This window comes from Carassius auratus, unplaced genomic scaffold, assembly GCF_003368295.1.
Source record: "Carassius auratus strain Wakin unplaced genomic scaffold, ASM336829v1 scaf_tig00216849, whole genome shotgun sequence".
NCBI lineage: Eukaryota > Metazoa > Chordata > Actinopteri > Cypriniformes > Cyprinidae > Carassius > Carassius auratus.
The window spans coordinates 247,116-264,745 of NW_020528766.1; the positions used below are offsets into that span (position 1 = coordinate 247,116).

Sequence of the window (17,630 nt, forward strand, 5' to 3'; positions counted from 1 at the left end):
AAGGATGAAACTGAATCTACATCACAGACTTGAGCTCAATGTATCAGCAATACAGAACCTGCAAAACAGATCTGACATACTTTTTTTTTTTTAAAGAGTAATGATCCTCAAAGGCAAAACCGATGCAGTTTAGTATATATTTACAGAAGAAAGTGCATTACAAGATACACCACAATTTGATAATAACTGCTATGCAGCGCTCGACAGTGCAAGCTTTTCAAAATGTGTGAGATATGTTAATTGAAGATAAATATTGGTTATCATTGGTATTTTGAAACAGTATTGTGACATGTAATAAGCTACTGTATCTAGCATTCAACTCAATGTAAACTCTTTTTGCTTTTGGGCTGCCCCATCAAAGAAAAGAGAGTCTATGAATATTATTCAATATAACTGTTATAGACTAGCTTTTACTAGTATTAGTTCAATAATCAGTTAGATTATTAGTACTGTTGAAATTAAACCCTTGTTCTTCTATATGTTTCCTTGTAACCCTTTATTAAAAACAATAAACATTATCAACGCGGAAGTAAACCATTTTCTGGTAATTTGTGAGATTTCCGGTTTATTAGCTGCTGTAGGGAAATAAGGAGAAGAATAAAGTGCAGTAAACAATCAAACCGTTTGCACTTCAAACCAATATGTTCATGTTTAAGATAATACATTCAAATAATATGGTAAGAAAAACCAGTTTGCAACATAAAGTAGCAAAATGAGCTGTTCTGTTCAGCTAAATAGCTGGAAGAATCACACCGGAAGCCAGACACATTCAGTTTACAAATGCCCACTCTTACAGGAAAAAAATATTTTTATATATGCTCCTAAATATTTAAACTTGGCATGACATGCTCCTTTGGGGAAAAAAAAGTAAGTGTCAAGCCTTGCTATGATATTATTTTGCCCATTTTATTAGGAATTGTAAATCTGAGCACATTGAATTTTCCTCCACAAGCCACATGGTAGGTATTACAAGCTGTGAAGAAGTTGAATACTTAATGTTAAATACTTTCCTAACCCAATAAGCAGCAATAATAAAAGACATGCTTGCCTTAGCAAAAACCACAAAAAAAAAAAAAAAAAAAAAAAAAATAGTATGGAGTCTGAAGGAATGTCTTTAATGTTGAAAGCAGAAAAAGTCTCTACTCCATCGCCTTTTATAAATCTATCTCTGCTCGGCTGGCAGCCAGATGGAGACAGTAACCCTGAGGTGAAATGAGAAGGCTGACACACACCACCCTGGACCAGAACTGGGTCAGACACTCACTGGACACCTTGGCCTGTTTTCAAAGGATTAAAACAGCAAAGAGAAGTAATTTTGTGCCAACAGGGAGTTTGCATTTTAATGCAGCGTAAGAGAGTTAGCCTCTGAGAGAGTTAGCGTTAGCCTCTGGTGAAGAACCATCCAGCTGTGACCTTAATGTTCAGGGTTTAGTATCAGTTCAGAGCGCTACTGACAGCATTTGTGGCATAATGTTGATAACACCAGAAAATAATTGATCATTTTTTAAATGTAGTCATTTTATAACTTAAAGTGTGCATTCGAAAATTTTAATTAATTTTTACGTAAAGAAATTATTAACACCATACAAATAAAAAGTACCTTTTTACTTTTATTATAATTTTTATAAACATTTCATTTCATTTTATTTTATTTCACGAGTTAAGCAAAGGTTCAACAAGGTAACAAATTTTCAATAATAGGTTTAAAATATTGGCTAAAATCAATAAAAAAAAATATTACTATCCTAATAACCTATAAATAATTTTCAGTGTGATCAGCGTTATACCACAAATGCTGTGAATAGAGCTTAACTATTATTCAACCCAGAAAAGATCTTTATTTAATGTAAAATAATGCATTACCAAAAGGGAGCAGTTTATCAGAACAGACTGTGGCACATTATTTGTAATGCAGCCTTTCTATCACTGCAAGATAAAGGGCTAAACAAAACATGTAAAGGATCCACAGATGCCAATCTTTGATGTTCGAAGGAAACGAAACACAATGGCAGAGAAAAACATCAAAAACATCTGAATCTCAGTCTTGATTTTCTGACAGACATCATCTTGACATTTTGCTCCGAGGGAGACTGAAACAGGGGTCAGAAAATAGGACTGAAACTAGGGGAGGGAAAAAATAATAATGGAAAAAGTGTTTAAAAAAGAAAAAAGAAAAGATTAGCAAGAAACAAGTACTGTATTTCATTCAGCAGATATGGTGCATTTCACAAGAAAAATAGAAATGCTTAAGGTCTATTCTCAACATCAGTCCATGCCTCAAATCCCCACCAATCCTCTGCTTTCTGCTCGACTCCACCAAGCAGTAGTGAGTATTTACAGACAGAGACATGCCGTGTGAGACACCAGCACAGTCTCTTCCATCATACATGAAGAGTATTGTTCATTCAGACCTGACAACAGTAGAGACCGCTCCTAAATCCCCTCTTACTGTCAGTCTAAGGAAGCCCATCACAATAGCTGCATTGACGTACGCTGCAAGCAGCAGTCTGACGGCATACATCTATGAGGAGCTGGGAGTTCTTACACAGTGCTGCGCTGTCACTGCGCTCACCAAAAACACATCTTTATTTTCATGTGTGTGCATGCTGACGGCCTGAGAACTAACGTATACGCTTGCGGTTCATCTCTGAATCACATGCCAAGTCTAAGAAATCATCTTGTGCTTGACAGTGGTAAAGTGTGGTGTTTATAAGAGCACTTAGCTTAAATTGCATATATATATATATATTTTTTTTTTTTTTTTTTGTTCACTGAAATAAGGTTGAAATAAAATATAAATACAAGAAATATTTAACCACGCACGCATGCAAACACACACACACACACACACACACACACGCACACACACACACACACACACACGCACACACACACACATATATATATATATATAAAAAAAAAAAATCCCAAAGAAATTTAGAAGTGTTAACTTACTGACATGGAATGCAGCACTAAAACTACTATGAAAAATTTAAACAGGAAGAAAAAAAACATTTTTTTAAATAAATATCAACAAAAACTATAATTGTATATAAATAATACTATAATAACCATGGGAATAATTCTAAATTAAAAGTCAGTCATTAGTTTTACTCATCTGCATGTCATTTTAAACTCATGACTCACAAAAGGAGAAATTTTGAAGAATGTACTGGCTAGTCTTTCTATCCAATAACAATGAAGCTTCATAAAAAGACACACAAGCACCAAAAAAACTTGTCTAAAATACTAATTTTGTGCTTTATTCCAATATTTGAAATTTACAGTGAGAAAAAGCTCATAATTGAAAACATTAGTTACTGAAAATCTTCCCTCCATTGAGTTGATGATTCACTTTGAGCTGAACTTGACAAGCGGATCAATCTGATTCATGAATGAATCATTCATATGAGGTTTTGTGAATCAGGTTAACAGATTCACTGAACAGATCTTACTCAATATATGATTTGTTCACAAATCACACTTTGAACTTTCCTTTTCATTCTAAAAGAAAAACCTAAAACAATCTCAAATTTTGTGTTCTGAGGAAACAAGAAAGTGTTTGGTACAAGACAAGGTTAAGTAAATAATGACCCTTTTTATTTATGGCTGAACTTTACAGTCATAAGCATGTGTTGTTCTCTCCAGGCTCTCTGTAAGTCTCAGAGACTTTACTCATTCACATGCAGGCCAGAATTCAAGATTTGCTTTTGGCTATTTAACAAAAACTAGCTCGTCTCTGAATTGATTTCCCTGCAGATCTCCACAATGAAACACAAAACACCCTTTATCACAAATTATGAATAATTTCCCTCTCCTTCCCTCCAATACCTATGGCTTGAATTGCTCCTGAACACTGCATTTCATGTTCCTGCAATCAGAAAAGCAATTTTACAGAAAACAAGGTACAGCAGTGTGTTTGACTTTCGGCACCGGCAGTAATTGGCCTGTTAGAGTGTTTTCCCACTTCTGCAGTACAAGGGTCAGAAACAGAATATTAAAATAAAGCTCTCCCACAGCTGAAGAATGTGCACAGGGAGAAAACACATTATTCCAGATCATTTACACTTTGCTTTTAAAATCAAAGATAATACTGCATCAGCAAGCAGAATCAGACAAACAAACAAAAAAAAAAGTCCTGAATATAACCAAGGACAAAAGCAGGATCTCTGTAGATATGTGCACGGAATACACACACACACACACACACACACATGGTGACCACTGTGAGATAATTGAACCTCATTATTCTATTCGCTATACATTGTCTGATAGCACTTATTAAAATCAGTCCGACATTTTCTTAATGGTAGCATTAATATGAATGTGGCTGACATTATGATGATTAATTAGAGTAATAATGATGTCCCTTGTGACTGCTTTAAACGATTCAGATGATGAAAGGCTCAAGAAGAAGGGTTGGTACATTAATAACCTGTGTGATATTTAAATGTACAGTACAGAATCCTTTCTGAGCATTAATGCTGGTTGGTGGCCATCAGTACGTTCTGGTGCCCTTTCTGGCAGCACCTCGCTGTCATTTATTTTCATCCTGACGTGTGTATTGATCTTGAGAGCCACCGCAGTATGTACACACACATACTGCAACTTAATGAGCGGACACAGAAACACATACGTAGGATACGCAGCTTAATAGTTTTGCAGTTAAGCAGCATTTTCCAAGATTCTTTGATGAATACATTTTCAAAAGAAAAAAATTAGCAAAAACATATTTAGTAAAAACCGGCATTCAGAATTATTCACAGCAAGTTAAGTGTAAAAACAAAAATGAACAAAAACAACCTAAAACTATAAAATGTATTGCTTTGATTTAATTACACATTCAAAGCCAATATACTGTAAATGAAATATACATAAAAGCTGAAAAAGAGCTTATATGTGGTCTATGGTTATACAAAAATTATTGAAATCAATCATATACTCAATATATATAAGTCAATAAATAAATTAAATTATACTTTGTATTATATCATCATGTCATTAAATGATAAGAAACAACAACTATACAATCTCTCTTTACTTTTGAGTTTTACATAGACTGGCCTAATCATGTGACATAAATCTTTACATACGGTATATCCTTTATTATTTTTCATGCACCATTTGCGATCATCATGCATAAGAATCAGCAAACCTCGATTATGAAACACAAGCAGCCCTTACGCTACCAACGACAGCAAACCAACATTTATGAATCAGTTTCAAAAGCCTACGACTGAACTTTTCAAAGACTTTGAACCTCTTTGGACTTTAAATGGATTTACAAACTACTTATAATAGCATTCTGAAATATTCTCTAATCTCTTTTCCATCTGCCTCAATTTTTTTTTAAAATCAATCTATGAGCAGGTTTAGATCATCTAGTACACTAGTTTTTCAGTTCAGTGTCACAGCAGAATAACTAAGACATTAATACTTTGTGCTAATCTTCAATGGAATCCAATGAAGTGTTCACAGAGGTTAACACCCATTTGTCAATCATCAGGCCGTGGATGGTGATCTATGAGATGTAATGGACTAAGCGAAATCATTTCCAAGCTAGCCTGACAGTGAACCTGCTTTGACAGAATGCCTATAGTTTATTTCACCCTCATTTAACACTGTTTCCCAGTGCTAATGAAGCCATAAAGCAGCTAACAGCACACACGCAGCCACTTAAACAAAATAAACCCAATCCATAAAACATAAGAGGATCATGACGTCGGTTTAACTACATTTGAGGGACTGAATTGCTCGAGTGCTTCTTGCATGGGTGCTCTGCTTGTCAAAAGAAATAATTAAAAAATAAAAGTTATTTACACTTCAATAAATAAATAAATCACAAAAAGATGGTGAGTAAAGAGAATCAATAATTAATAAATTATATAATAAATAATTAAAGTGTTTTCATTTTTGGGTGAACATTTGTTCTAGGCTGGTTTTAAACCAAATCAATGTTTCATTGTAACTGACTACCGTCCAAAAGATGTTTTTATGTTTTTGAGATAAGTCTCTAATTCATACCAAGGCTTTATTAATTTGATCACAAATAAAGTAAAAACCGTAAAAATATTACAGTTGAATTTTCAGCATCATTCCTCCAGTCTTCAGGGTCACACGACCCAGTGTCAAATATAACAGAGTCAAAACAGTTGTGCTGCTTAATATTTTTTTGTGAAAACCATGAAACACTTAGGATTATTATAACAACACATATAAAGTCTTTACTGTGACATTTGATCAAATTTCATGTATCTTTGCTAAATACAACATTTTTCTAACATGTCCAAATTTCTTAGTATCCCCAAACTTTTGAACGGTAGTCTATGCCAATTACAGATTTATACAGCCAGTCCTACAAATAAGAAAATATCAAATATTTTGTCCTAGGGACTGTGAAACATTGGCTCCGATCCTTTCATCCACAGAGAACAAGAATTAAAAGGCAATCATTGTGACATAAAAAGATGATGTGACAACAAAGAGACTGAACTCTAGAGAAAATACATCTTTCAAATAAACAGAAGGAAATGAGGTCAACATAAAAAAAAAAAAAAAAGCGCTGCCGCTCACAAGCCATTTCCAGCCTGAATGTAGTCAAACTACATAACACAGAAACATAATAATACATCTGAAATGGAGTCGTGTGAATCGTAAAGAGCTCTAGATTCAAACCTTGGTTTTCTCCTGCTGCAGTTCAATTTGGATTTCGGTGAGTTTGGCCCTCAGCTCCTCATTGGCTGCCTGCAGTGCTGCCATGGCATCATGCCGCTCCCCTTTGCTCCGCCCACTGGGGGGTTTCTTGGACATGTTGGGCGGTACTCCACAGGCCCCGCCCCTTTCAGGGATGACCGGAGTTTGTGAACGGTCAAGATTGGTTTCCGTCTGTTCCTCAGCTACATCTTTCCACCCACCTGCAGTTCACAAAGAAACAAGGATTTAAAACGTTTCACTAGAAGAAAATCAGCTTGAAATACACATAAAAAAGCCCATCAATTAATGCAATTTATTTTCTGTTGACAAATTTCCAGTTAAATCAGGAATGATGGATGGGTCATAAATTGTATTTTGTTCCTTTTTTCCTAGAATAAAGCACTTAATTTTCCATTCTATTAAATGTATTTTTTTGTCATCTTTAAGTACCACACTAGATGACCTTGAAGCGAACAGAAATTGACTAAAAGCCACAGAATATTTGATATCAAGTCTTCAAGTTTAAAATCAGCACAAGACATCTTTTACAATAACTTTAAATCCAAATTCAAGAAAACTGAAAATTTTGAGTCAACAGCTACAAATTCTAATTAAAAGTATCTCTCCATTGTATATATCTTAAAGTCAACATTAAATCAAATGCGACCCATTTTTACTTTAGATGCACAATCCTGGAACAATTCATCTATGCATTTTTTTCTTATTTGGAATAGAGGAATAAAACATTTATTTGCTCTGCCCTTGCAATAAACCTTCAGCTGATGTCATGGCTTCATTTTGGTGTTTGTTTTAGACGGTTAAAAGCATAAGGAACACTAACACTGTTGACTTTACAACAGAGAAAATTGTATTAGTGCCATTTATTAAGTCACAGACTCACATCTTAGAAAACAGAGACACATGAGCTGAATACCAAATGAGAGTCTGTTCTCTGACAGATAAAATTTGAAAAACATTTACAATTTTTCCCCTTAAATATGTAAATATAAACATAAGTACTTATTATCTGAATAAATATTGTTTAAATAATTTTCTGTAGCCATTGCTCTTTAGAGAGTGGTATTAGTTATGGTTATTTCCATCAATATCTAATTTAATACTTTAGAGACGTTCCCCCTTATCAGAGGTTTAGTAAGATCTGGCAACACTTCTGTGGAGTTCATAAAATATTCTTAACTCCGTTACATTGCTTGTCAAGTCAAACTGAAGTGTAACTGAGTTTATAACAGTCAGCACCTTTCTCTTTCACATCCTGACCTGTAAAAAGCATCTTCACAAACGTGAGGTTGATCTGAACTAGAAGAGATACATTTCTATAAGCACTGGGAAGAATCACTGATGTCACACAAATGCTAATTGGCCAGCACTGATTTGTTAATTTCTTCAGTTTAAATTACCATTGATTCATTAATGATAAAAGTCCCTCATAATAATAGTGATTTTTATCTCTTTTATAAACATCAGATTATGTACTAATTGACACTGATTGCTCTTTTTCAAGTGTTTAAAACTTTATTAGCACAAAGACTGTGGGAGTAGCTGGCGTCCTACTTCTTTTGGACTCCAGTTTAATCAATAAATGATCTCAAATCACATCTCAACTGGCAGAAATGAAATTAAGCGAAGAGCAAATGGAGCCAAAGTCTGCTTCTTCTCTTTTTTTTTTCTTTTTTTTTCGTGAGAAACACCTTACCTCACACCTTCTCTATAGTTTCAGAAGAGATCTCATTGTGGTCAATTTGCCAAGAAACAAAAGTTTGAAATCCAAATGTATTCTAATCAACCGATCTAAGCAGTATGTCAACAGTTGAGGTATTTCTTGTTTGTTTTTTTCCTCCATGGAGAAACATCTGAGACAAATTTGTTGTAGAGCAATTAGCAAACTTTGAGCACCAAAAGTGCTTTATATTAAAAAGACCCGGTCGCTGTTTTAGCAGTGTAGATTCTGGAAAGAGAAACTGGAAGCTTTTCTCAGCTCACCGCTATTACAAATCCTAAATCCCCATCCAATCCCCACAGAAACATCTTTTCAGCTTTATGTTTGACTGATCTTCTCAGCAGACTAGAGATGAGAGGAATCTAGCAACATGCCAACTGACTTGTAAATTACAGATCATCAGAAAAGGACAAAATAGGGCCGAAAAGATCCCTAAAACATCTGTAAGTTTAAACCACTTTTATATTTTTATTTATGATATAAATTGCATTTATATAATGCAATTAGCATTTTTAAGTAATTCATTTGCTTTGAAAGCATTCAGTTTACCACATTTTTATTGAGCATGTAATCACATCAGAGATGCACTTTTTCACGTGTCTCCATCAAATCCTTGGAAACTTTTGTACTTTGTGACTCTATTCAAGACATAGCAGCACAGCTACTGTATGTCTGAATCACTTCTGACATTTGACAGTTGTTCTATTTAAAAAACTGAAAATAATCAGAAGGACTATAGCTTACTAAATGCTAAAATACTAAAAATAATACAGTTTAATAGACAAACATCCTAAACAAGTATCAAACTGTGTTTACATTAAGAACTAGTTAAAAACGACATAATGGCCAGACTGATAACAATTTTGAAATGTAAATGAAAATCCAATAACCAGTTCCAAAATGTACCTATAGCCTTTTAATTGAACAATTAAATAATTTATGTGTAGTACTTCACTAAGTATGAGCGTGTACTGAAGTAGGGATCTCTAACTTTATTCTTTAGCATAATCTCACTGTAGACGTGATGAAAGATACCATTCAGCTTTTCTCAGCTGAACTGAACACATTATGTGGATCATTAGGTAAGATAACGGCACTTTTCACACATAAAACAGCTATAATGACAGCTCTGAGGAAAGCTCAAATACTGTCCGCCTCAGCCGGATCCCTTACTAAATTCTTATCGCCTTATCAAAGCTGAATAAATATCACAAGCTGTTTCCTGGATACAGATCTGCTATGGTCTGATGATAATTCAACACTGGGATGCATGGGGATCTTGACAGATCTTTCATTTTTTAAGTGAACTGTTTCTTTAAAATGTTGGATGTGCGATTACTTGAAGCATCTAATCAGTGAATTTCAGTAACTCAATATGCAATATGCTCTAAAATGAATGCTAAAAATGTGTAGCTGCTCTTAAAACTTAAAAGAGTTAGTTGGCTAAACATTTATTGTTACTTGAAATAAAATGAACATGATCTGAAATAAAATAAAACATAAAATGCTATTCGTTTCATTCATTAAAAATGTATATATTGAGATGTAAAACTGTTTAGTTTAGTTTGACCTGTTTGTATACAAACTCGTTTTAAAAGCAACATCTAGTTCGTATCCATGCCTTCTTTCAATTATTTGCATTACAAACAATGCTTAAAACATAAATCTGTCCATGTGCATTCTTATTTTGTTGTTTACATTCAAAACATTCTTTAAAACTCTCTCTAAACCCACCCATCTGAGGTCAACGAGTTCACCCCTTTAGGCTGCTGATCACATGCTCAAAACAGATGCACATTTCGTCATCCTTCGCTTGCATCATAAATACAACCTATGCAACCTGTGCTGTGTCTGCCAGTCTTTTGAAGAACAAACGTCAAGCAGAACAAGTCTCTTTGCATCGCAGATGGCCCTATGAGGACATTTCAACAAACGTTCAGTGTGCAGACGCCAGTCTGTGGATATTATTCCAACCTGCGCAAGGGATCCTGTAGCAGCTACAATCATCATTTGATCAGTATCTCCCCTTTTGCACCGGCTTGCATTGACAGCTCTGACAAATATCCCAGCAGGCTGATAATGGGATCGTTATATGTTAATGGCATGCTTGATGCCACACTGCTAGAAAGGAATTCAATGCATAAAGATTGAGACTCACCTTAAGTGCATGGTTTGAGTTGTGTTGTTGTTTTAGTCTGCAGGGTTTATCCAGGGAGCTGTTGGTCCTCCATCATTCTGTGTGATTCACAGCACATGCTCTGAAACGACAAGGGATGCATGTTGTCATGCCTTGAATTCCATGCAGATGCTTGAATCCCTTTAGAACCGAGCTGCTTGCGGTCTGCACAGACGGCTGGATCCTCAGCAATACAGACGGCAGATCACCAGGAAGGAAAAAAATTTAAACGGGAACGGGAGGGAGTTACTGCATGTTAGAGGAGAGATTTTGAAGCAAGAGATGTTTGATTCCTCACACTTACCATAAACACTCCCTCACCATCCCTGATGGAGAGCGAGGGATGATGCCGGCAGGAAGGAGGAGGGGAGGATTGCACGCACACACATATGCGCAGGCTTGTGCACATGCATACACACTTGGATCTGGCAGTTCTGTGGGATGCGTTGAGGCTGGCTTCTATCCAAGGTTGCCTTGAAAGAGAGAGACAGCTACTGTAGCCGCCCGCTGGTCAGTGCACTGCAACTGCATCACAGTCCCACAGCATCACGTCATCATCCAGCCTATGCATTAAATAACAACCAACTACATACATGTGGACTGTTACTCCACTCGTTGCATAGCTCTTGTTTATTTGGAAGTGATTCAGGATTCACACAGCATGCTGCTCCTTCCATATGGTTGCTGATTGAAACTGCATCGTTGTGCATGGCTTGAATAATACTGCAGAAAAACATCATCGTTCTAATATAGTGCTGTGATTCATCCTCCAGCCCTGGAGATGGCAACGGAGAGCTAAGACGGAAGAACGAAACATGAAATGACTGATGTTAAAGAGCTTCATTTCTAGGCCACTAGTGGCACTAAACAGAACTGATAATAAAATTAAATTTTATAAAAAATACAGTTTTGAAATATTTTTTCAAAACATTACTCCCACCTGCAGTTATGACAAAATAGTAATTCCAACAGCTTCATGTCACTGGTTGAGCAAGCAGTGCAATAAATCATCCAGGGAGGACTATAAAACCTTGAAAGAGATTTATGTTAGCGTACTGAACCTTCCTGTCCATTTCACACTTTTAACTGACATAAAAAAGTAAAACAATAATTATATATATATATATATATATATATATATATATATATATATATATATATATATATATATATATATATATATACACACACACACTTTAAATTATATATATATATATATATATATATATATATATATATATATATATATATATATATATATGAAAATGTACATTACATTACACATTAATTAATTTTAATATTTTATACACACACACACACACACACACACACATACAAGTTTCAAGCTGAAAATAAAGCAAATTAAAACGAAGAATGTGCAATAAAAATAAAATAAAAGATGTCCGATAAAAACAGAAAGCCTAATTAAATAAACTCTACAATAAACCTGCTTTGAATCTTTGTTTGTGCCACTGACCTTGAGTAGGTCTTGTACAACCTGGCAACAACTCAGAGGGGGATTCACGCAATCTGGCATCCCTCGTGCCAGTGTGCCACTGTTGTCTCTGTTTGCCCTGTAATTCCATCCACAGCACAGCCGCATGTTGCGTCACCACCAGCTGTGTGGATTCATGAAATAAAGATCCCGATCCACTTCTGTCACATGAAACCACATGCTGTTTACGGTACTAGACGTGCAGAATATATAAATCAGAGCCGTTCTCATCGACAAACAAGCGCGTTTCTGTATCTTCTCGACTCCTGATACGGATTTAGACGGACTGAATCATCCTCCGCGGACTGTTTTGTCTGTCAAGGGAGCTAAATGTCGATTGAAAAACAAAGTGTGTCTGAGGAAAACCTTCAGGGTATGTCAAAACAGCTCAGGTTAATGTTCTTTTATGCATGATTCTACTCAAAACCACATTCATAATAGCAATATATATAATGTCCGTGATTAGACGATGATCGTTTATGCCATGCATCAAATTCCTGTTTCACATAAAAATGTAATGTGGCTTGATCTAACGTCATATTATGTGGTAAGAAGAAGCAGGTTTGTGCAAAAAACAGAGTATTGACCTGTTTTTATACAGTCTATGGTATTGACGCATGTGGTTTGCAATAATAAACATGGAAGCTACACGACGTGCGATTTGTGAATGAATCATTCCTCCGAGCCGGATCTCTTGAATGATTCATTCAGGAATCGAACTGAACCGTTCTCGATTCGGCAACTTGCGGACGCACTGAACAGAGAACACGGCGTCTTTTATTTATGTTTTATTATTATTAATATTATTTTATATATATATCATATCCTGATAAGAATTAACAACCGAATCTGATATTTTCCGGATGACATAATGATTTGACTTGATTGGACAGTGTTTTGCCAAACACGAAATAGTTCAGTTTTTTTTTTTTTAAATCGAAATAAACTTATTAGTATAACGTACACAAAAAATATAAATTAAAAAATACCTTAAAAATGTATAAATATGTCATCACGGAATAGCGCAAAGAATCACTAAACCAGTGTAACCGGTTCTTTAAAACGAACCGTCTTAAAGAACCGATTCACAGAAAGGAGTCTCCATCACTACTTCAGAGAGGTGGGGTTTACACAGCCTAATTTCATTGGATGTTGAATGAAAACATGATTTGACATCATGAGCTATTTTTAGCCAGAGCTGTGTTTATTTTCCTCTGACTGCTGGCTTGACTCTCAAGTGCTGGCATGTTCTCTTTTTTTTCTGGATATTCTGGTCGCTGTGTCATGATCACTGATTCATGCCCAGCCCAGTTTTCAATGTCGTGTAGATAAAATATTCATAAGTTATGGCATGCGATGCTTGCAATACATTGCCTCTTAAGATAGCCAACAGTGGGTGAGGAGTGCAGAAGATTAAGTGTACTAAACAGGAACATTTGCAGGCAGTGTTTTGTATACTTAAATATATAAATACAAATAATGCAGCTGCCATGACATTGTCAGAATTATGACCCGGGCTTTAAAAAATATATATACAATTTTTAACATTTATATTATAAAGAACTTCCAAAAATAGGCTTAAAACTACAGCAATTAAATCTTAATGCAGCACTTAAAACCTAGGTGTTATTTGGTTTTGCTGCAGGTTCCTGGGTGGAGCTGCATTTTAATAATGGAAGTGGCAGCACTCCTAAAGGAGCTTCTGAGGAACAGTCTGCCAGCACCGCCCCAAGCGGAGACCTGGAGAAGATGCTGATGGATGCTCAGCACGAGTCGGGCAGGAGCAGCTCCAGAGGAAGCCTGCCATGTGACAGGTCAGTACAAGCAGACTTTCATTTAGTGCACAATGTTAGTTTGCTAGGATGAGCATGTTATAATAAATCTTAAAATCATTTTCTCACCAGTCCTCCAACATCGCACTTGCGCAGAGGCTCTGAGGTCCACAGCTCTGGAGGAAAGAACAGCTCACAGGTAGATATTAGCAATACATTTAACCTCGTCATGACTTGTACTACTGCATTCATCAACTAGATGAATTCATTTTAAACTATGACTCAAGATCCCTATGGTTAATAAATGTAGAATCATCAGGGAACATAAAATAGCATTTTTGTTTTGTTTTTTTCAGTTCTGAAAAAAAAGAAAGTTAAATCAATATTGATAGGTAAAATTTATATTTAATAATAAAATAATAATAATATAAAATATACATTTTTATGGCTCTAAAACATTTCGAATCCACTTAGAATTTTTAACTACTTCGTACTGATATTTAGATGATTCAGTGTTTCCATGGTCAAGAATAGACTTAAGGAAATTTAAGATAGTGGTTTCCTGGCCTAAAATAAAAGTAAAAAGTAATGAAATAATCAATTAGGAAGATGTATTTTTTTTTATGGTTCTAAAATTTTGGACCCACTTTTGTTTATTTATTATTAAGAGTTTTTAAACATCCTAGTATTGACATTTAAATGATTAATTTGATGCAGGGCACTTACTGTACACATTCATACATGTTAAAAAACAAACAAACAAAAAAAAAAACACTGCATTTAATTATATAATTAATATGATTACACTGTTGACCCACCTTTAAACCTACCATACCACAAAACCTTTCCCTAACCTTAATCATTACCTTATCCCACTTAAATAGCAGCAAAGGTGCAATAAAGCATGAACACACTAAGTGCACTGCTCTCAACAGTTCATGTTTTAACAGAAGTACATGGTATTTAAAAACAACCAAAATGAGGTGGGACCAAAATTTATAATATATATATATATATATATATATATATATATATATATATATATATATATATATTCTTTTTTTTTTAAGTCATGGTTATTTATTAGTCAAAATCACTTAAGATCAGTGTAATTATCTGGCTGGCAAATAAAATAAACAACAAGAAACAGGAAAGTCTTCTGTTAGTTTGTCTAATTTAGTTGTGGTTTGGTTTAAGTCAGAGGAAGACTATTTGGAGAGGAGAAAAGAGGTGGAGATCCTGATGAAGAAAAATGCAGACTGGATCTGGGACTGGTCGAGTCGACCGGAAAACCTGCCGCCCAAGTACCTAAACCTCGAGAAAACATACGGTTTAATATTCTTAATAAACCAGTTTGGCATGAAAAGCATCTTATATTAATAATGAGTACGATCAAGCAGATGAGAGTAAATGATGTGTTTGTAGGGAGTTTGTGCTGAGACACCCGAAGCGTTCCAGCACCCTCAGCATGAGGAACACCAGTGTGATGAAGAAGGGAGGAATCTTCTCCGCAGAATTCCTCAAGGTTTTCCTGCCCTCTCTTGTTCTTTCGCACATCCTTGCTGTGGGTCTCGGGTGAGTCAGTTAAACAAACAAACATACAAACAAACCAGTAACTTGTGTAATAGAAAATTTAGACATATTAAGACACATGAATTAAGTTTACATTTTTTATTTTATTTCAGTTTTTTTATTTTGACCTTGAATGAAAATAGATATGGCAACTAGCTGAAATAAAATACTTTTAATTTGATTTCAGTTAATGGCAATATTTATGGTTTTAGTTAAGGTTAACAATAATAACCCTGATTGTTTTGGCAGCTAACTGATAGTTAAAGTACAAAAATGACAAAAATTGTACACAAGTAAAATAAAATGATTATATATATATATATAAAGACAAAACAATACAAATGACAAAAGTACAAAATTCGAAATATTAATATACTATTAAATATACTATATAGATGTCTAAAATAACTGCATGGTCAGGTCATATTAATTGTGCCTGTCAAACAAAAAATAAATAAATAAAATTAAATAAAAAATCCATGACCTAGAGCCATATCCAGGGAAAATAGTATTTTAAGGAGCTGTGGGTGGTTTCTATCGACTTGGGCCAATAAACAATCACCCAAAACATCAAAGGCACACCCTAGCAACCACATAGCAATAAACTAAAAGGCTCACTTCTTCAATTTTTATCAGAAATTCAATTGTCAAGTGTAATTGTTTGATCTTAAACATTAGATTTGTCAACAATGATTTCAAAATCCTAGATATGGATCTTTTTATAGTGACAAATCCAGGGTTATTTTTGATCGTTCTGCATGCTAGCGCTCCACAGGGGTTAGCATGACTTAGCAGTTTTCTGCTGATGGCTCTCTCAGCTCTGCTGATGCAAGAACAAGTCCACTGATTTACAACTGCTTTCAAAGCAGCCGAGAATGGAGAAACTTGGAGGAGAAAGCAGAAAGTGCATCTAATGCATGTTATAGGACCGATCCTAAAATGACCACCAAGGCCACATCTGATTAATAATAATTTTGTCTTTTCAGGGTGTACATCGGAAGGCGCATTACTACTTCTGGCACCTTCTGAGGGAGCAGGAGAGACAAGAAACAAGACAAATCTCACATATGCACATCCACCATTTTCAGCTGCTTTGTCGTGAATCAGCGCTTGTGTAGACGCAGATAGGACGAGGTCACGTTTGACGTTTCATTTCACTGCCTCGCTTCCCCCTTGTGTATTCCACTGGCCTTTCCCATAATGCCTGTCCATTCCAGGGCTATCGGCACGGGGAAGGCCATGCTAGACTTATATGGGCCCGTCAGATAGACTAAGATGTCATGCATCCTCTTCATTTTGTATTTACTCATACCAAGACTACTGAGAATATAATGAGAGGAGCATGAAATAAGGGATGAGAGAGGGGAAATTAAAGTGCGGGATCTCCAGTGTAACTGCAGACTGTGAATTGGGAAGAGATTTAACCATATCAAAACAGGGATTGTATGTATATCTTACGGTATATCTCAACATTTGATGATATAACAATATAGGACTTGTTTTACCTTGTCACCATTTCTATGTATCTTGAGGTAGTTTCTGCATTTATGACGTTTCAGACACCAAAAACAGACTTTTGCTTTGGGAATCAAGCTGTTCACAGTATTATACAATTTAAGCAATGGTCTTTACAGCCAAAACGTGGAGTACCATATCAACACTTTTCTGAATGTTACTGAAATCTCTAATGGCCAATATAAGCTGAGAAATTGTTGAATCAAGTTCCTCACCTGAACTGAGATCACAGATGTTCTTTGTTTTTCTGAAGGGTCCGGGTTTCAGCCCAGAGATTGCCTTAAAGAAAACTGTTAATGAATCAGGCAAGGAGTTCAAGGGAAATTGTGTAAATCTGTGCATGTTTTGTAGTGTTTAAGAAATGTATTCGGTGTGTGTGTAAATTTCACAGTGGTTTTGTATCAATAAATAAATGTCTGCCAACTGTAACATCTCTCCTGGATTCTGTCTTCATGTTACAGGATACTTGTGTACATATTTTCAAAATATATACTGTATGTGGGTATATCTATACATAATATACAAAGCACCCACATTATGTAAACAAAAACTTGTTTTGGGTGCGATTAATTGTTTCACAGCACTAATTTTTTTATATTGGAATAATATTTCAAAATATTAACTGCATATTTGATCAAACAAACTCAAATACTCATACAGACTTCTTTC

The 17,630-nt window shown here is 35.2% G+C and overlaps 2 protein-coding genes across 13 annotated transcripts in view; one reads left to right on the plus strand and one right to left on the minus strand.

The window, feature by feature from the left end:
- jakmip3 (Janus kinase and microtubule interacting protein 3) overlaps positions 1 to 12,190 on the minus strand; it is a 36,826-nt gene extending 24,636 nt beyond the window's left edge. For 9 of the 12 annotated variants that reach the window (XM_026264107.1, XM_026264108.1, XM_026264106.1 and 6 more), the window contains exons 1-3: positions 10,912 to 11,468; positions 10,590 to 10,689; positions 6,676 to 6,914 (exon numbers count right to left, since the gene is read on the minus strand). In XM_026264107.1, the coding sequence (XP_026119892.1) occupies positions 6,676 to 6,810 (135 nt within the window). In that variant the 5' untranslated portion in view covers positions 6,811 to 6,914; positions 10,590 to 10,689; positions 10,912 to 11,468. Of the gene's footprint in view, positions 1 to 6,675; positions 6,915 to 10,589; positions 10,690 to 10,911; positions 11,469 to 12,084 lie in introns of those variants that run through there. The other 3 variants (XM_026264110.1, XM_026264111.1, XM_026264100.1) reach the window with 1 other exon arrangement.
- Positions 12,191 to 12,242: 52 nt separating this feature from the next.
- Positions 12,243 to 17,390, plus strand: LOC113099050 (BCL2/adenovirus E1B 19 kDa protein-interacting protein 3-like). Its single transcript, XM_026264112.1, has 6 exons — positions 12,243 to 12,475; positions 13,748 to 13,916; positions 14,007 to 14,073; positions 15,072 to 15,178; positions 15,300 to 15,449; positions 16,433 to 17,390. Exons 1-6 carry the CDS (start codon positions 12,433 to 12,435, stop codon positions 16,473 to 16,475), a joined length of 579 nt encoding a protein of 192 aa, XP_026119897.1. The 5' UTR covers positions 12,243 to 12,432; the 3' UTR covers positions 16,476 to 17,390.
- The last annotated feature ends 240 nt before the right edge of the window (positions 17,391 to 17,630 follow it).

What these genes read in the sequence shown, in the direction of transcription:
- LOC113099050 (XM_026264112.1), top strand. Translation starts at nt 12,433, where the DNA reads ATGTCGATTGAAAAACAAAGTGTGTCTGAGGAAAACCTTCAGG. An exon ending in GGAAGCCTGCCATGTGACAG is followed by an intron (nt 13,917 to 14,006) that starts GTCAGTACAAGC and finishes TTTTCTCACCAG; the next exon opens with TCCTCCAACATCGCACTTGC. An exon ending in CCGGAAAACCTGCCGCCCAA is followed by an intron (nt 15,179 to 15,299) that starts GTACCTAAACCT and finishes ATGTGTTTGTAG; the next exon opens with GGAGTTTGTGCTGAGACACC.